Source organism: Takifugu flavidus, chromosome 4 (genome assembly GCF_003711565.1).
Source record: "Takifugu flavidus isolate HTHZ2018 chromosome 4, ASM371156v2, whole genome shotgun sequence".
Classification (NCBI taxonomy): Eukaryota; Metazoa; Chordata; class Actinopteri; order Tetraodontiformes; family Tetraodontidae; genus Takifugu; species Takifugu flavidus.
The window spans coordinates 14,400,959-14,425,631 of record NC_079523.1 but is presented as its reverse complement, the minus strand read 5'-3'; the positions used below and the strand labels follow the sequence as shown (position 1 = coordinate 14,425,631).

At 48.8% G+C, this 24,673-nt stretch overlaps 2 protein-coding genes across 2 annotated transcripts; both read left to right on the top strand.

Moving 5' to 3' along the window:
- The first annotated feature begins 7,184 nt into the window (after positions 1 to 7,184).
- Positions 7,185 to 11,924, top strand: LOC130524730 (NACHT, LRR and PYD domains-containing protein 12-like). The gene is made up of 5 exons (XM_057031152.1): positions 7,185 to 7,819; positions 8,747 to 8,923; positions 9,034 to 9,207; positions 11,037 to 11,210; positions 11,417 to 11,924. Exons 1-5 carry the CDS (start codon positions 7,242 to 7,244, stop codon positions 11,595 to 11,597), a joined length of 1,284 nt encoding a protein of 427 aa, XP_056887132.1. The 5' UTR covers positions 7,185 to 7,241; the 3' UTR covers positions 11,598 to 11,924.
- A 9,057-nt stretch (positions 11,925 to 20,981) lies between these two features.
- LOC130524576 (ADP-ribosylation factor 4-like) lies at positions 20,982 to 23,512 on the top strand. Its single transcript, XM_057030830.1, has 6 exons — positions 20,982 to 21,341; positions 21,787 to 21,867; positions 21,960 to 22,069; positions 22,150 to 22,221; positions 22,434 to 22,556; positions 22,924 to 23,512. The coding sequence occupies exons 1-6, from the start codon at positions 21,203 to 21,205 to the stop codon at positions 23,011 to 23,013; spliced, it is 615 nt and encodes a 204-aa protein (XP_056886810.1). The 5' UTR covers positions 20,982 to 21,202; the 3' UTR covers positions 23,014 to 23,512.
- The last annotated feature ends 1,161 nt before the right edge of the window (positions 23,513 to 24,673 follow it).

Below are 24,673 nucleotides of genomic sequence, written 5' to 3'. Positions count from 1 at the left end.
GGTTTCAGCTGTTAAAATTTAAATAAAGATTAAAACTTAGAAGTTTATAAACTCTGTAATTTTTTGCGGCTCCAGACACTTTTTTTGGGAGGGGGGTGGGCAAAGTGGCTCTTTTGATAAAAAAGGTTGCCGACCCCTGCACTAGACATTCCAAACAAAGCCCCTGCTTCCTCAGGAACAGCCCTTATGGCTGAAGGAAGACAGGCTATTCTACAAGAACAAGACAAAATGCATGAGGATGACTTACATGTGACTTTTTGGTTTAAAAAGACTTTTGGACCAGACACAGACTATGAGGTGAAACTGAAAAGGGTGACCCCTACTGTCTTTACTGTTAACTACATCTACTCAGATGCTACAAGCACATGAGTGGCAGGAGTAACCCTCCGACCACAAATAAAGGAGCTGTATAGATCGCACTCCCCCCTACACATCTCGTTGTCCAAAAGCAAAGATAAGAGGTGGACTGATTTGGGTAAAATGGTGCAGAACGGAGAATCAGCACAAGACTGGGTTGCGACATCAGTTAACACATGGCGCAGTGACTCCACAGGTCTGACAAGGAAAGCACTATTCTGGTCTGTGAGAGCAGGCCTGGGAGTGCATTTGACAACAACAGTGACATGATCCACTATGAACGACGTTGATATTTTCTAGAAGATGAAATCATGGCTGATGTCCTTTTGACACAGGAAGAAGAAGATTGGCTTGAAGAAATACCCACTAAATGTGGTCAGCAGGACCCTCTGATGTAGGATTAATTAAAGGAGTATTACCAGTACAAATTAGACCTAAAAGCGAGTACAGGCCTCGTGTGAGGCAATATCCATTAGAAACGGACGCTCGTGAGGGCATCAAACCTGTAATAAATGCTCTAATCCCAGCAGGAGTTCTCGTTAAATGTGATGATTCACCATGTAATACTCCCATTTTTCCAGTAAAGAAACAAAGTCCATCTGCAGGATGGCGCATGGTTCAGGACTTACAAGCCGTAAATGATGCAGTAATACAGAGAGCTCCCTGCGTTCCAGATCCATATACGCTCCTGAATTCTTTAGATCCGAAAGCTAAAGTTTTTACTGTAGTTGATATCAGCAATGCCTTTTTCTCTGTACCTGTTGATAAAGACAGTCAGTTTTCTGGGTTAGGAGGTGTGCAGGTCGGATCACGGCCGACCCTTCCCACCCTGGTCACGGACTGTTTTCCCCCCTCCCCTCAGGCAGGAGACTACGGTCCATTCGGACCAAAACCTCCCGCTACATGAACAGCTTCTTCCCCTCTGCCATCAGGCTGCTGGACACCAAGTGACTCATCACTAAGCACCATGAACAGCAGCCAGTCGGACTCACGAACAATACATCACATTACTCCTGCATTGACCTGCACTATTTCTTACCACATACCTCTTACCACCTACTATTTATGTATATAATGTATATATGTCTTATTTTGTCTTATTTTATTTTATTTAACTTATTCTAGTGTGGTCTTCTTTATGTTGAGTGTCGCAGCGTCACACCATGACACATTCCTAGTTTGTGCACCACTGAACAGCGACCCATCCCTGCTGAACACATCCGCATTCACAGGAGTAAGTAAGCCTGATCTAGAAATTGAACTGGCCGATATTGCGGATAAAGTTTTGCGGGTTAACAAGTTTAAATCCCTGTCAGCGGATCTTGAAGAAGTCGTCCGTCAGAGGGCTACTCTCGCTAAAGAGCACAAATGGAGTGATATGGAAAAACTACCCCAACCCGACAAACTTATTTTTGCAACATGGAATGCCATTCCCGACACCTATATCAACATGAAAAGGTGTGCCCTAATACTGTGTATTACATGAACAATGGCAATAAACCTGCTTCTGATTCTGATTCTGATTCTGAATATGCATTTGCTACAGTGCACGTCTTTGCTCAGCACTGGAAAAACAGAGAAATGGTGACCTCAACAGGTCAACCAGTAACTCATGCAGCTCCTTTAACTAATCTGTTAAATGCAGTACAGCTGCCGAGACCAATAGCTGTCTGTAAATGTGCAGCACATACATCAGAAACAGACAATGTTTCACTAGGCAACGCATTTGCTGACAAAACTGCAAAAGTAGCAGGAGCAGGACAAGATAAATTACTCCTGCTCTCAGATCAAACTTCAGTAAACAGCGACACGCTTAAAGAAATGCAACAACAAAGTCCACCTGCCGAAATAGATCTATGGATTAAAAACGGAGCAACCTTAAAAGAAGACATCTATGTATGACCAGCAGGAAAACCTATCCTACCAAAAATCTGTATAAATGGGCTGCTATATTGAGCCATGGTGTAACACATGTCTCAACAGGAGGGATGGTAGGACAGATACAGCAGCATTATACAACCTATGGATTTAATTCTTATTCAACATGTCTGACGTGTGCGAAACATAATTCACAGGGAAATCTGAGACCAAGGAGAGGAAAATTTCCTGCTCCCCAATATCCATTCCAAACTATACATATGGACTTCATAGAATTAAATAAAAGTGAAGAAAAAAATACTGTCTGGTCATAATAGATGCATTTTCAAAATGGATAGAACTATTTCCAACAAAAAACCCAGATGCGCTAACAGTTGCTAAAGCACTCTGCAAAGATATCATACCCAGATATGGTATCCCAGAAAAATGTACTGTGATAATGGCACTCATTTTGTAAATCAAGTTGTTAAAAAGATCAGTGTTATGTTTCATATTGACTTCAAACACCATTGCTCCTATCATCCTCAGAGCGCAGGCTTAGTTGAAAGAACTAATGGCACTATTAAAAACAGACTGAAGAAATGCATGGAAGAGACGGGGAGACCATGGACAATGTGTTGATTTGGCTAAGCTCTATATAAACATTACAAGCACCGCAGGCCTAACTCCTTATGAGGTCTTATTTGGAAGACCGTACAGGCTTCCTCAGTTCACAAACTACTGGGAGACAAATGATGAGTCTAATCTAGCTGATTACATGAGGAAAATGTTAGAAAAACAAAAGCAAGGTCATGAAACTGAGACGCCCTCTGTCTCCCAACAGAACGGTGGAGCCAGGCGACTGGGTCCTAGTGAGGAGCGTAAAAAAGAAACACTGGTATTCACCTGAGTGGGAAGGACCTGACCAAGTTCTTTTGTCTACACCTACTGCTGCTAAAATAGCTGAAAGATCTACCTGGGTACACCTCAGTCACTGCAAGAAGGTCATTTCTGTTGAAAACTCCAACTGGGAAGGTGATGCAAAGTCTGATAATAGGGTGGACTTAGACGAGTAGAGTCTGGGTAGACCCGAAAGTCAGTGAAGTTTTAAGAGCCACCGACTCACTTAGGGGGGCTACTTCAACAGGTTATGATCTATTGCTGTTCAGGAACAGTGTACTGGTTTCACAAACTCTAGGAGGACGGCAGCAGGTAAATATAGACAGAAGCCAATACAGAAAAATCCAGAGGATTGGCTGGGGCTGTAGCATGCTAGCCTCGGTGCTAGCTGTAATCATAGTATTCCTGATAATCATAATAGTTCTACAAGGTCTCCAACTCAGTTGAAACCCAATAAGTTTAAATGACTCCCAGGTGGCGACAGAGAGAGTTGGAGTGTCTATTCTCTTCATATGCCTGTTTTTATTTGTATGGTAGCGACCCTGGCGCCGCGCGAGTGGCAGCCTGTAACAACAGCTCCCGCTCACCCTCGAGCTTTTCCTTTACTTTTTTTTCTTCTTTTCCGCACCTACTACCTTTGTTTTTGGTGCGTTCAGTTTGTTTCATTTACCCTCATCATGTACGTAAGACTCATAGAGTTTACACTGGTGGTTCTTCTCATTTCTTCACTTTTCGATACCGCGTCCGGAGACTCATCACGTAGCCGCGGCTCGCTTGTTTACAGCAGGGATCAGCTGTTCGACCTGCGGAGCTCTGCGCCGCTGCCCAAGGAGCGACCCGATGTGCCCCCCGAGCTGAGGAGGAGGAAACGGGGTCGAGCGCCGGGGTCGAGCGCCGTGCCAGGAGGAGACGCTATCGGCCCGTCCTGCCCTCCATCATCATGGGGAACGTCAGATCTCTCCCCAACAAGATGGGCGAGCTGGCGGCGCTGACCCGGCATCAGTGGGAGTACCGGGAGAGCAGCCTGCTGCTGTTTACGGAGACCTGGCTAACCACGCTAACTCCGGACACGGCCGCACAACTGGAAGGATTTACTCTCTTACGGGCAGACAGAAGCAGGGAGAGTGGTAAGAGGAAGGGAGGAGGACTGGCAGTGTTTGTGAACGATAGATGGTGTAACCCTGGGCACATCACTATCAAGGAGCAGCACTGCTGTAAGGACATCGAACTGCTAGCCGTTAGCATGAGGCCTCACTACCTGCCGAGGGAGTTCACACATGCCCTCGCGGTGGTTGTGTACATCCCCCCCTCTGCTAACGCTGATGCAGCCTGTGATGTCCTGCTCTCAGCAGTGAGCAGGCTGCAGACACAGCACCCTGACGCCCTCCTCCTCATCTCTGGAGACTTCAATCATGCCTCTCCATCATCTTCTCTGCCCAAATTCACCCAGTACGTCACATGCCACACCAGGGACAATAAAACACTGGACCTCTTCTATGCCAACACCAAGGAGGCATACCACTCTCTCCCACTCCCTCCCCTGGGCCGTGCTGACCACAACCTTGTACACCTCCAGCCTGTGTACAAACCTCTTGTGCAGAGGCAGCCTGCTGTCACCCGCACAGTGAAGAAATGGTCCGAAGAAGCCGAGGAGGCCCTGAAAGACTGTTTCAACACGACCCTGTGGGATGTATTCAGCGACGCCCATGGGGAGGACATTGACAACCTCACCAACTGCATCATGGACTACATTAACTTCTGCGTGGAGAACACCGTACCCACCAGGACTGTACGGAGCTTCTCCAACAGCAAGCCCTGGATCACCCCAGACATAAAGGCCCTCCTGAAGGAGAAGAAGAGGGCTTTTGTGTCTGGAGACAAGGAAGAGCTGAAGACTGTGCAGAGGGAACTGAGGAGGAAGATCAGACAGGAGAAGGACAACTACAGGAGGAAGATGGAAAACCAGCTGCAGCAGAACAACATCTGTGGCGTATGGAAGGGCCTGAAGACCATCTCGGGCTTCAAGGAGCAGAAGTCCCAACCTGTGGGCGACCGGGGGTGGGCTAACGACCTGAACTTGTTTTTCAATAGATTTGATCAGGTACCCACCCCTCCCCCAGCCCAGTCTTCTCTGCTGCTACCCCCCCCCCCCGCCCCCGCCACTGTCTGTGCCCCCAATAGACTGTTCCTCCTGTCCCTCCTCCCCCTCTCTCATGAACTTCAGCCCATACATACCTGACACTTCACACCCTGGCACATGCCCGCCCCCCCCACCAACACCTCCCTGCTCCAGCCTGTCCCTCACACCACACCAGGTGAGGAAGGACCTGAAGAAGAACAGGGCCAGGAAAGCGACGGGTCCGGACGGCATCAGCTCCAGGCTCCTGAAGTCCTGCGCAGACCAGCTGTGTGGGATCTTCAGTCACACGTTCAACCTGAGCCTGAGGCTGGGGAGAGTGCCACAGCTGTGGAAGACGTCCTGCATCGTCCCAGTGCCGAAGACACCGCACCCCAAGGAGCTCAACAGCTACAGGCCGGTAGTTCTGACGTCTCATCTGATGAAGACACTGGAGAGACTCATCCTCGATCACCTGCGCCCACTGGTGAGCTCCTTCATGGACCCGCTGCAGTTCGCCTACCAGCCCAGCATCGGGGTGGACGATGCCGTCATCTACCTCCTCCACACCTCCCTCACTCACCTGGAGAAGGCTGGAAGCACTGTGAGGATCATGTTGTGAGGATCACCATCCAGCCCAGGCTGCTGGGGGACCAGCTGCAGGTAGCTGGGGTGGATCACCACCTCACAACATGGATCCTAGACTACCTCACACAAAGACCCCAGTTTGTGAGGGTGAAGGGCTCCCAGTCAGATCGGCTCCTCTGCAGCACTGGTGTTCCGCAGGGAACAGTTCTGGCTCATTTCCTGTTCACCCTCTACACCGCGGACTTCTCATACAGCACATCTTCATGTCACCTCCAGAAGTTCTCTGACGACTCTGCTGCTGTCGGCCTCATCACTGATGGGGACGATACGGAGTACAGAGAACTTATTCAGGGCTTTGTAGACTAGCGCCTGCGGAACAACCTCCAGATCAACGCTAGCAAAACCAAGGAGCTGGTGGTGGATCTCTGCAGGCGTAACAACGTCCCGCCTGCACCGGTGAACATCCTCTGAACGGATGTTGACGTGGTGGAGTCCTACAGATACCTGGGGGTTCACCTAAACAATAACCTGGACTGGACACACAACACAGACGCCCTTGTCAAGAAGGGCAACAGCAGACTGTTCCTGCTCAGGAGGCTGAGGTCTTTTGGAGTGCAGGGACCCCTCCTGAGGACTTTCTATGACTCTGTGGTGGGATCAACTATCTTTTATGGGATAGTCTGCTGGTCCAGTAGCATCACGGACAGGGACAGGAAGAGGATGGACAGAGTGGTGAGGAGGGCCAGTTCTGTCCTGGGATGTCCCCTGGACAGGGACAGGGAGAGGATGGACAGACTGGTGAGAAGGGCCAGTTCTCCTGGGATGTCCCCTGGACAGGGACAGGGAGAGGATGGACAGACTGGTGAGGAGGGCCAGCTCTGTCCTGGGATGTCCCCTGGACAGGGACAGGAGGAGGATGGACAGACTGGTGAGGAGGGCCAGCTCTGTCCTGGGATGTCCCCTGGACAGGGACAGGAAGAGGATGGACAGAGTGGTGAGAAGAGCCAGCTCTGTCCTGGGATGTCCCCTGGACTCGGTGGAGGTGGTGGGAAACGGGAGGATGATGGCTAAGCTGTCATCCATGTTGGACAACACGTCCCACCCCCTACAGGACACCCTGGCAGCACTGGGCAGCTCCTTCAGTGAGCGGCTGCTCCACCCTCGCTGGGTGAAGGAGAGGTATCGTAGATCTTTCTGCCGGCTGCTGTCAGACTGCACAATAAACATAACGCACGCTAGCACAATCTGAATATTATATATTCTGATATGTATATTGTATCCACCCTCTGTACTATGTACAGGTATACCTACAGGGGCCAAGTATCCATTTACCTGGATCTTCAAGAGAGAGAGTGTGATCTCTCAGAAATCAGTCTACTGCTTTGTTCATCTGAGCGTTCAGGAGTTTCTGGCTGCCGTCTACATGTTCCACTGTTACACCAGGAAAGACGCAGCGGTTATATATCAGTTCCTAAAATATTCTAAACCAATCCGCTTTTCTGGGTTTGCTGGGTTGTTAAATAACGATCCAATCACATCTCTTGATGACTTCCTCAGGAGAGCACTAAGGAAATCTCTTGAAAGTGAAAATGGCCACCTGGACTTGTTTGTTCGCTTCCTTCATGGTCTCTCTCTGGAGTCCAATCAGAGGATCTTGGGTGGACTGTTGGATCAGAGGAACAGCCACCCAGAAACCATCCAGAAGGTCCTCAACAACCTGAAGGAGGAGAACAGTGATGGAATCTCCCCAGACAGAAGCATCAACATCTTCCACTGTCTGATGGAGATGAAGGATCAGTCAGTCCATCGGGAGATCCAAGAGTTCCTGAAGTCAGGGGAGATATCAGAGAGGAGACTGTCAGAGATCCAATGTTCAGCTCTGGCCTACCTGCTGCAGATGTCAGAGCAGGTTCTAGATGAGCTGGACCTGCAGCAGTACAACACCTCAGATGAGGGACGACGTCGCCTGATTCCAGCTGTGAGGAACTGCAGGAAGGTCGTGTAAGTAAAGATTTTTGGGGCCGGACATCGGCGTTTAAATCAAGCAAGTGGATCATGTCAGGTAGCAATACCCCCTCCAGTGGTCATTCCTTCAATTCTTTATCTCCATTGCAGCGTCCATAAATTTAAAAAAACAACAATTCATCCAGAAATGTTCAACACTGGCTGGATATAAGTTCAAAGGTCAATCCAGACAAACCAACATAAGGCAGGAATAATAGGAGCCACAAGTTAACTGACTATCATGAAATTACTGTCATGTCATTAAATCACTTTTGTTTGTTTGTTTACATCGTATTCAAACGACAGAAAAACACATTTTAACTAATGACACGTGACTATTTTGCTTCATTTGTTCAACGTAAAAACAGCCGGCCTCGTTGGTTTAAATGGGTGTTTTAGGTCTTTGTGGCGGTTCCGTTTGGAGCCTTTATGTGACCCACAAAGTTGTTGGAGCCTTTCCACACCCGTTAGGTGGCAACTTCATCACTAGCAACAAAAGGTGCAGTGAAAATGATTTGAAGGGAAACAGGCAGATATAACAGAAGCTGAGGGCAATCGATGCAACCAGAGACTCTGATGTCATCGATCGGATCGCTGAATTAAGACTTGACGCACCATCGTACAAATTGGATGAAATGCAAAATATCCAAAGAGCCGATAGACAGATAAAAAGATGCACGTTTCTTTAAACCATTTGCTGTAATCATTTTAAATATTGAGTAATTATGAGCTGTTCTAAAATAAGACAAATGTTGAGAATAATTCAGTTGCATTTCAGATCTGATGGTCGTTCAAACTGTTGCTCTACGGTGTTGAATTTAGCTTTTCCAGGAAATGAGCTACATTTGTGTTGAGGTAGATTCTCAGATAAGTTGATGAGAAATCCCAAAGTTTGACTCACTATTTTTGTTTCATACACAACAGACTGTCTGGTAGTTTTCTTTCAACGAGTCATTGGGAAGTTGTGGCCTCAGCAATGACGTCAAACCCTTCTCATCTACGGGAGCTGAGCTTAAGCAGGAACAAAAGCCTGACAGATGCCGGAGTAAAGTTACTGTCTTCTGCACTGATGCATCCAAACTGCAGACTGGAGACGCTCGGGTCAGGAGGCCTCTGTTGGTCTTTTCTAAATTTCTTTACATTTTCTGCTTTTCTCTTCATTTTCAGATTTAGAAATGTGTTTTTATTTGGCCATTTGTTCCTTTTTACAGGTTGTCACACTGCAGTTTATCAGAGATCAGCTGTGACTCTCTGGCCTCGGCGCTGAGGTCCAATCCCTCCCATCTGAGGGTTCTGGAGTTGAGTCAGAACCAGCTGAAGGATCCAGGAGTGAAGCTGCTCTGTGGTTTTCTCCAGGATCCTCTCTGTAAGCTGGTGATTCTCAGGTCAGTCAGAGATGATCCAGTACTTTCCCAGGTGTAACTAGTTAGACAATAACTGTTTACATGTTTGATCTTTGTTATAAACGTAGTGTTACAGTTCTCAGAAAAAAGACCACACAGGACAGATTTGCAGTATTAAATTGGTTGTGGAAATCTGTCCCATGTGAGGATGGTCATCAATGACTAGAAAGGAAGTACCAGTTGTAGATTTGTCTTGTTTTATTTTAGGCTGGCCACAAAACCGCCCAAAGATTCAGACCAATCAAAAATGGTTCTTCCTGTCTTTTAAAGATCAGAAGGAAAACTAGAAAACCCAAAAAGAAAGCTGCTGCAGTGTGCCATGCCCCTTCTCTCCTGAGAAAAGCCATCCCAAAAAAGAGAAAAGCCCAAGTGTGAAGTGAGCCCCCTGTTAAACCTTGGTACCGAAAGCCTGCAGTCATTCTCATCTTAGGTGGCTTCATTCCAGCCAGAAGCCCAAACCTGCCTCCCTCTTAAAGGGGCAGCAGGTCAGTCCAACCACAGAAACCTTCATGAAGATCTGAAGCTTTCAGCATCCACAATTGTTGCACCTCACTTCCATTGGAGTCCAAATCAGAAGTCAACAAGTTGATTCTACACCGATTCTACACAATGCAACCATTTTAAAAAGGTTTCCATCCATAAGTTTTCACACATTTTTAGATAAATCTGTTTGTTCATCGCCTCCTTCTTTTGTAATGGTCATTAAAGAAAATGACCTTATTTGAGTTTTTCTCCTCACAAATATGACTTTCTATGAACGATGCAATAAATGCAGCTTGCAATCTAAGACAATATGGAAGTATGTGTATATAATAGTAGTGGAAGTAGCTCATAAAATAATACATTTGCTCTTCTCATCGAATCTTTCTATGTTATTAAAGAAAAACCTGCTCTTAGTCAACAACATCTAAGAGATCAACCAAAAATCCTAATTTTCTACAATATAATATAAAACAGGAGAGAAGACTCTTTCTGCAGAGACACTGGTGGCAGGAATGCAGAAGTATCACCTGCTCAGCTTGGAAGGTGGAGCAGAAACCACCAGCTGAGAAGGTCCTCAGCGAGAGGAAGTGGTGGAGAACCATGAAACTTGCTAAGCTCCACCTCAGCTCCAGGGACGGGCTGAGCTGGAGCTGTGGCACCAGGTATCGCCCAGAAGAGCCTCCAACAAACAAGCTCTTCTCTTGGGAGGAGAGGGCTTTGAATCTCAGCTCAGTGTGCTTGTCTCTAGTAGGTGGCAGCTGCACCTTTTCCTGAGGTCCTTGTTGATGCCCTGAGGGGAATTGATGCTCCTGCAATGTTTTCTGGCAGCATTGAGCTTGCAGTGGGGCAATCAAACACACTGTGGGGGGGCTCTCTTTCCTTCTCTCATCTGGAGAACAAGTGACACCAGCTGCCAATCATTGTTGGAGAAATGTGCAGTCAGGGGAACGATGCGTCCAGACTATAGCCACCCTTCCAGCATCCAGCAGTGTCTAAAACCTTTGATTTGGTTTCACCAGAGAGTGTAGGGATTGCAGGGTCGCTGCAGCATCGCCCACAAGCTATCAGGAGTGGGTAGCTTTGTCCCAACTCCTGACAAGAGTTGAGTGCTATTGAGAAATGTGGTCTCACAAACTTGGAAGGTATTTTGACCTACACACACTTTACATACGGTGTAGATCTTGTCCAACCGCCCTGAAAGAACCCAAAATACGAACATACGGCAGATAAGCCGGTGCAGGACCAGAGGTTTGTTGCTTGGAAGCTGTGTTTTGCTCTGGTACATGTTGATTTTTATTTGTCTTCTCTCAAAATAATTGTTATTTTAGCCTAAGTGGCTGCAGTTTATCAGAGACCAGCTGTGATTCTGTGGCCTCAGCTCTGAAGTCCAACCTCTCCCATCTGAGGGTTCTGGACCTGAGCCACAACACATTGCAGGATTCAGGAGTGAAGCAGCTCTGTTCTGGACTGGAGAGTCCAAACTGTAAACTGGAGAGGCTCAGGTCAGTCTTCATTTTTCTACCTATATACCAGCTGCTAAGATGGTGAAGTGAGGCTGTTCTCAACACTGCTGTGATGCACCACATTAAAAAAATTCCTTGGAATATCGTGAATTCAGGTCTGACCCAACTAAGAACTAACGTAGGTTTAGTACTGACGCAGATAACATGCAGACCTGCACCGTATAACCTCATCCTGCATTTTTCAGATTGATTGACTGCAGCTTATCAGAGATCAGCTGTGGCTCTCTGGCCTCGGCGCTGAGGTCCAATCCCTCCCATCTCAGAGAACTGGACCTCAGCTTCAACAATCTGCAGGGTTCAGGAGTGAAGCTGCTGTCTGATCTCGTAGAGAATCCACACTATGGGCTGGAGACATTGAGACGGTAGCTGGTTGAAGCCAGTCAACTCCCGCTCATCTGCTGCATCACTCACTGACCACTGGTGAAGAGCATCTGTGGAAACATCTGCCGTCTACTCCCTCCATAGATGAAGAATTCAGTTTTTAAAAAGCGCTGGTGGACTTTCAGGAGATCAGTCGATGGTCGACAAAGCAGAAGCAGCTTCGCCTTGAAGTTAAATTACTTCCTGGTATCACACAATACTTCTTTATAAAGTTCTAAATGGCTCCTCAGCCACTCTTATAAGCATGAAAACATTCTCTTAATTGTCTCTTCAAATGTCTGTATTATACGTTACTATTTTGAATGCTTGAGAAAGCAACACAAGAAGAAGGAGCGAGCGAGGACTTCCTTCTACAGAGATCCCCACAAGTTTGTGAAAGCCCTCTTTGTCAAGGAGAAATTTGGGACCCTCAAAGCACCCATAAGGGAACTAGAGGAGCACCTGAGGAATACCTACTCAGACCATCAAAGACATGTACCAGCCTGCATCCCGGATGACATGCCACCCATCCAACCAGTTGAGCACCAGATGGAAACAAGGCCGCCGACATGGAGTGAAATTGAGGGCACAGTAAAGCGGGCGAGAACAGCATCAGCCCCTGGGCCCAATGGTGTCCCTTATAGACTTTATAAGAACACGCCAGATGTCTTAAGGCACCTCTGGAAGCTGATGAAAATGGCATGGGAAAAAGGGATAATACCAAAGGCATGGAGAAGGGCAGGAGGGATCCTGATTCCCAAAGAGAAGAATTCTTCAACCATCGATCAATTTCGCCAGATCAATCTTCTGAATGTGGAAGGGAAGATATTCTTCAGTGTTGTGGCTCAGAGGCTTTCAGCTTTTTTGCAGCAGAACAGCTTTGTCGACACTTCTGTGCAGAAAGCAGGCATAAGTGGATTCTCAGGCTGTCTGGAACACACAAATATCATTTGGCATCAGATACAAATGGCGAAGAAGGATAAGAAAGACCTGCATGTGGTTTTTCTGGATCTGGCCAATGCTTTCGGGTCTGTGCCTCATGAGGTGTTGTGGACAGCCTTCACTTTCTTCCAAGTCCCAGAGGGCATCACACGGCTCGTCAAAGCCTACTTCCAGGACCTTCAGTTTTGTGTGACAGCACAAGCTAGCACGACTGCTTGGCAGCATCTCGAGGTTGGCATTATGGCGGGCTGCACCATTTCCCCACTAGCGTTTACCATGGCAATGGAGCTCATCATTCGAGCATCCCGTTGGGTGGTTGGAGGCGAACGGCTGAAGAATGGACTGCGTCTTCCTCCAATTAGGGCGTACATGGATGACATGACAACAATAACAACAACAAGGGCATGCACCAAACGCCTACTGGAGAAACTCCAGAAAAACATTCAATGGGCACGGATGGACATTAAACCAAGCAAATCTGGCAGCATCTCTATTGTCAAAGGACAGCTTGCTAATGAGAGGTTCCACATTAACAACGAGCCAGTACCACCAATTTTGGAGAAGCCTATTAAGAGTCTTGGCCGCTGGTACAGTGCAGAGCTCAAAGATTCAAAGCAGGTGGAGCAACTCAAGCAGGACACCATCAGTGGCCTCAGGCAGATCAACAGTACTGCTCTCCCTGGAAAACTGAAGCTGTGGTGCTTTCAGTTTGGGCTGCTACCTCGGCTCATGTGGCCAATGTCCATCTATGAGGTCACTTTATCTCATGCCAACCGGCTGGAGAGACTGGTGAATGCGCAGGTGAGGAAGTGGCTCGGACTGCCAAGATGTCTTAGCAGTATAGGCTTGTACGGCAGTGGAGTCCTCTCCCTCCCAATCTCAAGCCTGGTGGAGGAGTATAAATGTGCAAAAGCAAGACTGGAAATGACTCTTACTGAATCCCGGGATCCCTTTGTCAGAGGTGCTGCTCAAACCATAGCAACGGGGAGGAAATGGAAGCCATCGGCAGCGGTCGCAGAGGCAAAAACCAGCCTGAGGCACCGGGATATAGTAGGGCATGTCCAGCATGGCAGGAACGGCCTTGGCATGGAAGCAACAACGCCTACATTGCAAAAAGCTACCCCAGCCGAACGGCGGCACATGGTAGTGGAGGAGGTCCGCCATCAGGAGGAAGCAGCTAGGTGCGCCAAAGCGGTCTCTCAAGCACAGCAAGGCCGCTGGATGAAGTGGGAGGGTGTTGAGAGGAGGAGAATTACATGGAGCGAGTTGTGGAGCATGGAGTCTAGCAGGCTTAGTTTCACCATTAGAGCCGTGTACGATGTCCTTCCCTCTCCAACCAACTTACATCTCTGGTATGGAGAAGAACCAGCCTGTCCACAGTGTGCAGCACCTGCAAGCCTCAAGCACATCTTGGTGGGTTGTAAGATCAGCCTGACCCAAGGAAGGTACACCTGGCGCCACAATCAAGTATTGAAGTGCTTGGCGGCTGAACTTGAGAAGAGGAGGGTAAAGATCAATTCCATTTCTCCAAATTCCCAACCTGTTGCCCCATGGAAAATGTCCTTCGTTCGGGGAGGGGAGAAACGTGGGAGTAAGCCAGCTCCTCCGGAGGCCGGCGCACTCACCGTGGCCCGAGACTGGGAAATGCGGGTGGACCTCAGCCAGAGGCTTATTTTTCCATCTGAAGTCGCAGTTACCAACTTGCGCCCAGACCTGGTCCTATGGTCCAAATCCTGTCGGTGCGTTTTCATCGTGGAGCTCACCGTCCCATGGGAGGAGGCAATCGGGGAGGCATACGAACGGAAGAGACTACGCTATGCGAACCTAGCAGCTGAAGCAGAGGGGCGGGGCTGGAGTGTAAAAGTGTGGCCTGTGGAGGTAGGCTGCAGAGGCTTTGTTTCCAGAACCACCACAAAGCTCCTGAAGGAAATGGGCATCAGAGGGCACGCCCAATGGAGGGCAGTAAAAGAGCTCGCTGCCACAGCAGAGCAAAGCAGTCACTGGCTGTGGTTGAAACGGAGGGACATATCGTGGGCGGCCAAGTGATCATGTGGTGCCATTGTGCAACACACACACCCAGGTTTGATCAGCCAGTGGTGGGCCAACCTTGGTGGAGGGTGTCTTGTGTTAAATGGCTGAAACACCTAATGATGCCAAGGCACACAACTGATGATGTGTCGAGCTGGTGACACCACAGAATCATGAGTGCCAATCCTACTCCATCCAAGTCTTTTTCACTTGCCATGATTAGGTCGGGATTTTAACACCTAGTCCGATAGAGAAGTCTTACAGAATGCCTTCAGAATCTTTAGGGTTTAGTATTTACTGTCTCTGTGACATGGAGCATTGGAATATTTCAGCTGCAGCCAGCAAAAACCCATCAGAATGACGGCTATCGGTGGGAACCGCAGCTCATTTGACTTTAGTCAGTCTGTTCAATGTTATAGGATTTATTGCAATCTAATAAAAACTATGAATAAATGTGGGAAATAGGAAATAAAAAGAAGCAAAATGACCAAATAAATCTCCCATGAATACTGTAAATTTTAAGATGAGAACCTGCTGCACTGTGCCATGCCCCTTCTCTATTGAGAAAAGCCCAAGTGTGTCCTTCAGTCACCTCAGACATTCAGCCAGCTTTTAATACCTTTGTTCAAGCCCAGAACGCACTGGATTATTCCCACTGAAGATGGAAAAGCAGGTGGAAAACACGAGTTATTGTTAACTGTACTGGTGTATGACTATAGCGCATTACTGGACCACTATAAACTTGATGTTTGTCGTTTTTCTTTCTTTGTGGAGATTAACACGTTAAAAATAAGGCCAAGCATCGGGGTGGACGATGCCGTCATCTACCTCCTCCACTCCTCCCCCACTCACCTGGAGAAGGCTGGAAGCACTGTGAGGATCATGTTTTTTGATTTCCCCAGTGCATTCAACACCATCCAGCCCAGTCTGCTGGGGGACAAGCTGCAGGTAGCTGGGGTGGATCACCACCTCACAACATGGATTCTGGACTACCTCACACAAAGACCCCAGTTTGTGAGGGTGAAGGGCTCCGGACCGGCTCCTCTGCAGCACTGGTGTCCCGCAGGGAACAGTTCTGGCTCCTTTCCTGTTCACCCTCTACACCGCGGACTTCTCATACACCACATCTTCATGTCACCTCCAGAACTTCTCTGACGACTCTGCTGCTGTCGGCCTCATCACTGATGGGGACGAAACGGAGTCCAGAGGACTCATTCAGGACTTTGTGGACTGGAGCCTGCGGAACAACTTCCAGATCAACACTAGCAAAACCAAGGAGCTGGTGGTGGATCTCCGCAGGCGTAACACTGTCCACTGTCTGTCCGCCTCACATTTCTCTAATCTGTGTAAAAATATGGAACACCGTTCCATTTGTGTCTAGGGTCCCTCTACAGCAGTGATCCCCAACCCCCATTTGGTACCGGGCCGCACAGAAAGAAAAAATTATTTCCAATTTTTAAAAAAAATAAAGAATTCGAAGATGTTTTGTTTTGAAAAGTGTCCGGATTCTCTCTGTTACATCCGTCTCACTTGACGCACCACAAGACACGTGATCCATCCCGCTAAATGAACTCCCAAGCTAGCAAAATGAGCAAAAACTTCTTTGGAAAGTTTCTTTGCGAAGGGGAACCTGTCACAGCCCCTTTTCCCCAGTTCCCTCCTGTCCCAGTACTTTTCCACTGCCCTGCTCACACCACACCCTCTGATCACCACACCTGCTCTCAGTCACTGATCACACACCTGCCCTCACTCATCAATCAGCTCACCTACCAGTGTATATATTCTCTAGCCTCACACTCACTCAGTGCCAGATTGTTCTTCTGCTTTCATGCAAGACTTTCCAGCGTTGTTTCCCTGCTGGATTACCCGTTGCCGACCCTGCCTGTCTTCGTTTTGCCTGCCTTGCCTGTTCCCCAGACAACCTACCAGCGTTCTGCCCCTGACTACGACTTCTGCCTCAGCGTCTCTGGTTCCTGTCTGCTCACCTGGTTTAGACTTCTCCGCCCGGCTCGGACTTTGCTGCTGCTCGTCCCACTCCCCGAGCCTGCAACCCATAGACTTTGTGCGGGCCCAGAGCCTGAAGAACGGACTATTTCCTGTGTTTCCTGGTCTGCCTGAGTTCCTGTTTGCCCGTGTGTTAATAAAAGTCATTACTACGGTCCAGCTTTCCAGAGTGCTGCACTTGGGTCCTAACTGCACCCGTCACAGAACCGGCCCAATGAAGGGACAGAAGAGGAACCTGCACCCTGGTGCTGGTGCACGAACACCTGTCCCTGCTGTCAGAAGGGTTCGAGCGCTACGTCCCAACCACAAAAGATCCACCAACTGCCAAGGAATGGATCCGCGACCCATTCGTCACCAAACCGGGTGAATCCAGCATGTCGATGTGTGAAGAAGATCATCTGCTGGAGATGACGGGGGCCTTAAATGTCTGTTGGAGACATCAACTCTGCCGTTGTGCTGGATTAAAGTCCTGGCAGAAACCCCGAGATCGCCACAACAGCACTGAAAACCCTGGTGTCATTGCCCACATGGTATCTGTGGGAAGCAGGGTTTTCTGCAGTGACAGCACCCAAAACCACGTTACGGAGCAGACTGGACCCAAGTAGCACACTTCGGGTTTCATTGTCTCCCATGAGCCCAAGATGGGACCGTCTCAGGGCTCCCACTGATTCAGTGCTGCTGTGAACAGCGAGCATTTTCATGCACTTTGCTTTTGTGTTGTGTCTTATTTTGAAGGTATGTTTAAACGTTACCATAGCGACCAGAGTGTGTTGCATTGTGTTGGGGCAGAAAGGATGTTGCTCTGTTGTTGGTGCCATGTCACGAGGACGCTGCTAATAAAGTTGCACATGATTCCACAGTCCTCCAGAGTATGGGGTGTCCTCCACTCACTGAAACATACAGTGAGTTGAAGTATCTGGAGCACTCACAGATGTTGCTGGTCGTCCTAACAACATCACAGCCCATGACCGTTACCTCATTCCGCACATACAGGATTTTTCCGTTCGCTTGGCAGGAACTACCGTTTTCTCCAAAGTAGACTTGGTGCGTGGCTATCATCAGGTTCCGGTGCGTGCCGAGGATGTGCCCAAGACTGCGGTGATTACCCCATTTACCCCGTTACCCCTGCACATGCCCTTTGGCCTGAAGGGGGGAGCACAGACCTTTCAGCAGCTAATGGACTCGGTATTGCGTGACCTCACCTTTGTGTTCGTCTATTTGGACGACATATTGGTAGCAAGTCCTTCGGCAGACGAGCACCTGATCCACCTTGGGCAGGTTTTTCAGCGACTGGCAGATCGTGGCCTGATCGTAAACCCAGCGAAATGCCAGTTTGGTCTGCCGGTGATTGATTTCTTAGGCCACCGCATTTCTTCCCAGGGTGCAGTTCCGTTGCCATCTAAGGTTCAAGTGGTGGCGGAATTTCCTCATCCGGTCTCCGTTAAGGCTCTGCAGGAATTCTTGGGGATGGTGAATCTTTATAACCGTTTTCTCCTCAGGGCAGCCCACCTCCTGCAGCCACTGTATGAGGCCCTACGGATGAAGAGGGCTACTGATCAGGTCGACTGGACTACCGAGTGGGTCCAGGCGTTTGAGGGGGCCAAGTCACAAGCCACACTGTTGGCCCATCCGGCACCTCGGGCGGACATCGCTTTGATGACTGAGGTGTCAGTGATGACTGAGGTGTCAGATGTGGCCGTCGGGGCGGTGGTTGAACAGAGTGTGGGTGGCGCATGGCAGCCCCTCGCATTTTTCGGTCGCAAGCGACGGCACAATGAGCGGAAGTACAGCGTTTTTGACCGGGAGTTACTTGCATTGTACCTGGCTACGCGTCATTTTCGTTTTCTGCTCGAGGGCCGGTCTTTCACGGCTTATGTCGACCACAAACCTCTGACATTGGCTATGTCAAAGGTGTCGGAGCCTTGGTCTGTGCGTCAGCAGCCCACCTGGCGGCAGTGTCGGAGTTCACGACTGACGTTCGGCACGTGGCTGGAAAAGCTAACCCGGTGGCCGATTGTCTGTCGCGGGTGCTGATTTGTCCTGTGCACTTAGGGCTGGATTTCTCTGCCATGGCGGCTGACCAGTCTGGGGACCCGGAGATACGGGCTCTTGAGTCCTCCGGTAAAGGCTTGAAGCTGGAGAAAGCTGTAGTACAGGATGGCGGTCCTACCCTCCTTTGTGACGTTTCCACCTGTCGTTCCCGACCTGTGGTCCCGGTGGGCTGGCCCCGCAGGGTCTTTGATATGGTCCACTCCCACTCCCCTAACCCTAACCCGGGGGTCCGCGCGTCGGTGAAACTGGTGAGTGCCAAGTTTGTCTGGCCTGGCCTTCGCAAAGAGGTTAGGGAATGGGCAGCAGCCTGTGTAGCATGTCAGCGTGCTAAGGTTCACCAGCACACCAAGGCACCCCTTGACCCGTTCGCGATTCCAGCCAGACGGTTTGACCACATGCATGTGGACCTGGTGGGACCCTTACCTCTGCCCCACGGGTACACTCATTTGCTCACTATGGTGGATCGCACCACCAGGTGGCCGGAGGTGGTCCCTCTTTCCTCCACGACATCGGCTGACGTCGCTCGAGCTGGCTGGTCACGTCGGGCACCCACTACTGAAGGGACATGAAACATCAAATTAGGCTACACATCATATAGAACAGGAATATTTTAGTTAGTTTTTATGATGATAATGTAATGGAAAATGTTGGATTGGAAAGTTTGCAGAAGTTTAAATTTGCGTATGAGTGAAAAATTTTCACCCATGAGAATTTATTTGGATTTAACATTTAGATTTAACATTTAGATCTCACACTTTTTCGAACAACCTTTTAAGCTAAATGTGACAAACATTGATGTTTTGGGGTTTTTTTTGCTGCTTTAAAACAGTAGCCTATACCCTGGGTCAAATTTCCTCCTAGAGCAAAACCCACAAAAGTGGTTTTTTTCTTCTTCTTTTTGTGGATTTGGAGTGACTCTTTTCAGTATATAAATGGTCTCTTAAAACTGACTGATTGTGTTTTATATCACTCCTTCTTGGTCTTGAATTTTTGGTTTTGAGAATTGTTAAGTTCAAACTGTTCATATAACAATGCTGTAACTACTTATTACCACTCCTGACCAGAACCCTGACCTGCTTTAGCTGATGTTCTATCACCTCGGGATAGCAGGAGACAACCTGAACATCCTGTGACACTCCACCCCCCATTTTCTTATATGTTCCTTTTGTATATATCAGGCTTTGTTTTATACTGTGACGCTTACACTTACGCTTATTGTAATCTTACATGTTGGTGTGCTAGTATAGAATAAACCTCCCCAGGGCCACACTGGTAGCTACACTGGTAGCCACACTGGTAGCTACAGTGGTACCTACAGTGGTAGCTACACTGGTAGCTACACTGCAGACGTGTGGTTGCCCTTGCAGCAAGTAAACTGAAGCTTCCATCTCGTTCCTCTGATGGCAACAGCATGGGGAGAAAACTGATCACTTTCTTCCCAACAAGAATTGACAAGTATTTTATTTTGTCTGTGAAGGATGGATGGATGGGTGGGTGGGTGGGTGGATGGATGGATGGATGGATGGGTGGGTGGGGTGGGTGGATGGATGGGTGGGGTGGGTGGGTGGATGGATGGATGTAGGATGGATGGGTGGGTGGGTGGGGGTGGATGGATGGAGGATGGATGGATGGGTGGGTGGGTGGGTGATGGATGGATGGATGGATGGATGATGGGTGGGTGGGTGGATGGATGATGGATGGGTGGGTGGGGTGGGTGGGTGGGTGGTGGATGGATGGATGATGGGTGGGTGGGTGGGTGGGTGGGTGGATGGATGGGTGGGTGGGTGGGTGGGTGGATGGATGGCTGGTGGGTGGGTGGGTGGATGGATGGATGTAGGATGGGTGGGTGGGTGGCTGGCTGGCTGGCTGGGTGGGTGGCTGGCTGGCTGGGTGGGTGGCTGGCTGGCTGGCTGGGTGGGTGGGTGGATGGCTGGCTGGGTGGGTGGGTGGGGGTGGGTGGGTGGATGGATGGATGGCTGGGTGGGTGGGTGGGTGGATGGATGGATGTAGGATGGATGGGTGGGTGGGGGGGTGGATGGATGGATGATGGGTGGGTGGGTGGATGGATGGATGGATGGATGGATGGGTGGATGGATGGATGGGTGGGTGGAGGATGGATGGATGGATGGATGGATGGGTGGGTGGATGGATGGTGGGTGGGTGGGTGGATGGATGGATGTAGGATGGATGGGTGGGTGGGTGGGTGGGTGGATGGATGGATGGGTGGGTGGATGGATGGATGGATGGATGGGTGGGTGGGTGGATGGATGGATGGATGGATGAATGATGGATGGATGGATGAATGGATGATGGATGGGTGGGTGGATGGATGGATGATGGATGGGTGGATGGATGGGTGGATGGGTGGATGATGGGTGGACGGACGGACAGACAGACAGACAGACTTTGCATTAATAAAACGTCTTTGTTTGACCTACTACCCTTATAATAAAGGGCGTGTACGATTGCCGGTATTTTCAGCTGTTTCCGGTCTTTTCAGCGGTTTCCGGTGTTTGCAGCGCTTTCTGCCCGCGCCACCGTTGCCACCGTGGACCCTGCTGACAGGAGCGGCTGTGACACTATGGATGACACACGGACACACACGCTGCTGTCTTATAAAGGTGAAGACGGACACAAACTGGCCAAACACCAGAAACATGGGTGTCGTCTTCTCATACGTCTTCTCCAGATTCACCTCCAACACCCCCGTCAGGATTTTAATGGGTAAGAATGAACTCAGAGTATGTTTTTCGTATGACCGGACTTTATTTCCAATTTGGAACGTGATTTTAGCCAGATTAGCTTTCTCTTGCTACTACAGTCGTGACCAGCCTTTGAAATTATTTGTAAATCGTAACATATGACCTCCGCTGAATGCAGCGCCACTTTAGTTCTCCGTTAGTTTCATTCAAACACCTGTTAAATGTCAATATATTAGTTATGAGGAGCGACCAGTTACTGCTGCTATGTTCTACCAATTAGTCAGTTTAATTAACGTCCTTTATTGACCGGCCGAGTCGGTGGTCTCCAGTATTATTGAAGTAACGCCAGTCGACCACCAGGGGGCGGCAAAGACGTTGTGGCCTGAACACGCTCATGTTATCTAACATAAACCAGTACAGTTCCAGTTCCAGGTTCCCGAGTCTGACTCTGTCATATTTTGCCACAGTGGGACTTGATGGAGCAGGAAAAACCACTCTGCTCTATAAACTAAAGCTGTCGGAGGTCGTAACTACTATTCCAACGATTGGTCAGTGATGTTATATGTTGTGTGTTATATTTTTGTTCTAATATTGTCATTTTTGATAGAATGAGGAGACCCTAACAACTGGACTTTTTCAGGTTTTAATGTAGAGACGGTGGAGTATAAGAACATCAGCTTCACTGTTTGGGATGTTGGGGGTCAGACTATCATCAGGCCTCTGTGGAGACATTATTACGTTAATGTCCAGGTGATCCAGCAGCCGCTGAACTTCTATGACTCTATGGCTCAAAGACAAGTTGGACTGAGGGTGTGTGTTTGCATCATCAGGGTGTGATATTTGTGATCGACAGCAATGACCCACAACGGCTTAAAGAAGCTGCCGATGAGCTGCACACAATGGTAAACAGCCTTTTTATTGATCACCGCACTGGCAGTGTTCTAATCTAGTGGAGCTCCAGATAGTTCTGATCAACCTTCTAGTCTTGATTAGTGCATTTTGGATTCAGAAGGAGACCCGGGTAGCTGCCTTAGTGCAGGTGGGGGAGCTCTTCTCATCTCCAGTTCTGCACATTAACCTCTGAAATACTCCTGTTTGTGTCCCTGTGTTCCAGTTTGAGGAGGAGCAGCTGAGGGACGTGCCCTCCCTGGTCTTTGCTAATAAACAAGATTTGCCAAGAGCCATGCCGCCCAGTGACATCACAGACGCCCTGATGTTGTCGGGGGCCTCTCGACCTGTAGGTGTTGTGTGTATGCGTGCAAAATTTGACTGAGCATCGAAAGGCTGTTTTAGGCAAGAGGTGGACGAGGTTTGTCCTTACAGCTTAGAGCAGCTTCTGTCTCCGTCCTGGCTGATCCGGGATCCTAACTGTGGTCGGATTTGGTACCACGGTAGAGGAATATGCATATTGGATTGTGTAAAGTATGAAAAGACTCTTTTTCGATGCACAACACTGGTGTGGACAGCCCAACATGCTGGTCAAATGCCCGGGACAGTGCACAGATTGGGCCTTAGACAGGGGGAGCAAAGAGAAGCTCAATATTTAACGGAAGGAACGCGTGAAAGTGTTGGGATTATAAAACATTACTGTTGTGTTTCTGCAGTGGTCTGTCCAGGCGTCCTGTGCTGTCAGTGGTTCAGGGCTGGTGGAGGGTCTGGACTGGCTCTCTGACCAGATCCTGAAGCGGAACTGAAGCCAAGAGACCTTCCAGAAAGCCTGCGTGTGTCTGACAGGGTGAGCCTCAGAGGAACCCCTATATCATCCATAACTCTGAAGTCTGTGATGCATTCAGGCTCCGTCACATCAGGATGGAGCGGAGCAGCAGCACAGCCAGACCTTTGAAAACAGAGACGATCAATTTTAATCTTGAGAAGAAGTCGGCTGGATTTGGTTCTTTTCTGGAAGAAATGGAAACTGATTTTCTTCCCTTTTTAGGGGGGGGTTAGGGTTATGACTTCACCTGATTCTCTATCAGTTTGAGTGACCATCGGTTATTTTATATTATAAACACATCTCTGGGTTTTACTGATCAACTACGTTTAGTCACTTCTATCGGGTGGGGGCCAATTTATTGACCGTGGTCACGTAAACAATGAGTGCACTTTGTTTATTTACACTGGTAAACATGTCAATTTTGGAAATTCTATGTATTTTAATATATTGTTTTTTCTACAATAAAGTGAAACTGTTCATTTTGGGCCATGTTATGTGGATATAGACCCACCTGTACCCAGGGAGGCTCCTCTGAGGCTGCAGCAGAACCAGCTGCAGAGACAAAGGAGTCGATGGGGTTTTCAGTTGATTTACCAGGTTCTGTAGGAAACCACGTGGTCCCTCCACTGACTGCTGCTGTCCTCAGTGGTGGTTGTGTGCAGGCATCATGTTGGAGTCAGACAATAGTCAACTCAAGTAGTCTACAAGCAGTGACACCATCATCAGTGTCCCTATATCAGGACCCAGACCCCATGCTGGCCTGGTGTCCCCTCTGGAACCCCCACAGGCAGAAGTCTAATAAAGTGAAACCTACTGTCAGGAGACTCAGATGGATCATGCTGAGGGCCTGGCCCCCTACAAGCAACAGTGCAAGGAAAACTTCCCTGTGACAGGAAGAAACCTTCAGCAGGACCAGGCCCATGTGGGCGGACCCTCCTGCTGATGGCCTGCGGCTCAGGGAAGCACCAAAGCAACGGTGCTTGTCTGCATCCACCGTTGCTCACACCATCAGATGTGGAACGTGTTAGAGGTTCCTGCCAGCAGTCAGTCAGTGAGAAGATCAACACTCAGTAACTTAAAGGAGAAAAAACTGCACTCAGAGAATTCATCTGGGCAACTGCAAATCATTTAATCAACTAAACTGCTAAAAACTCACAAATAATTTGAGACTCCATCAAACATCATCTTCTCCTTCATTCAACCGATCATGAAAGGCTGTGGAGCCACAAACATTACACAGGTAGGGAAGAAAACCCAGTGGGACCAATTTCCCTACCACTCGGATTACTCTGGAGATAGATGATAAAGCACCAATGGGTTAGGGTTAGGGTCAGGGTTAGGGTTAGAGGGTTAGGGTTAGGGATGGGGTCAGGGTTAGGGTTAGAGGGTTAGGGTTAGAGGGTCAGGGTTAGGGTTAGAGGGTTAGGGTTAGAGGGTTAGGGATGGGGTTAGGGTCAGGGTCAGGGTCAGGGTCAGGGTCAGGGTCAGGGTTACGTCTTCCCCACGTCTGCCCCTGCCTACATCAAAGAGAAATCTAAAACAAATGGAATTGATGCTCTAATGCATAAAAACCTTGAGAAATGACAGGAGTGATCACTTACCCCTAAACCTTAACCCGTATCTAACCCCAAACCCCAATC

What these genes read in the sequence shown, in the direction of transcription:
- LOC130524576 (XM_057030830.1), top strand. Translation starts at nt 21,203, where the DNA reads ATGACACACGGACACACACGCTGCTGTCTTATAAAGGTGAAGACGGAC. An exon ending in AACTACTATTCCAACGATTG is followed by an intron (nt 21,868 to 21,959) that starts GTCAGTGATGTT and finishes GGACTTTTTCAG; the next exon opens with GTTTTAATGTAGAGACGGTG. An exon ending in CCGATGAGCTGCACACAATG is followed by an intron (nt 22,222 to 22,433) that starts GTAAACAGCCTT and finishes CCTGTGTTCCAG; the next exon opens with TTTGAGGAGGAGCAGCTGAG.
- LOC130524730 (XM_057031152.1), top strand. Translation starts at nt 7,242, where the DNA reads ATGTTCCACTGTTACACCAGGAAAGACGCAGCGGTTATATATCAGTTC. An exon ending in TGCAGACTGGAGACGCTCGG is followed by an intron (nt 8,924 to 9,033) that starts GTCAGGAGGCCT and finishes TCCTTTTTACAG; the next exon opens with GTTGTCACACTGCAGTTTAT. An exon ending in TGTAAGCTGGTGATTCTCAG is followed by an intron (nt 9,208 to 11,036) that starts GTCAGTCAGAGA and finishes TTGTTATTTTAG; the next exon opens with CCTAAGTGGCTGCAGTTTAT.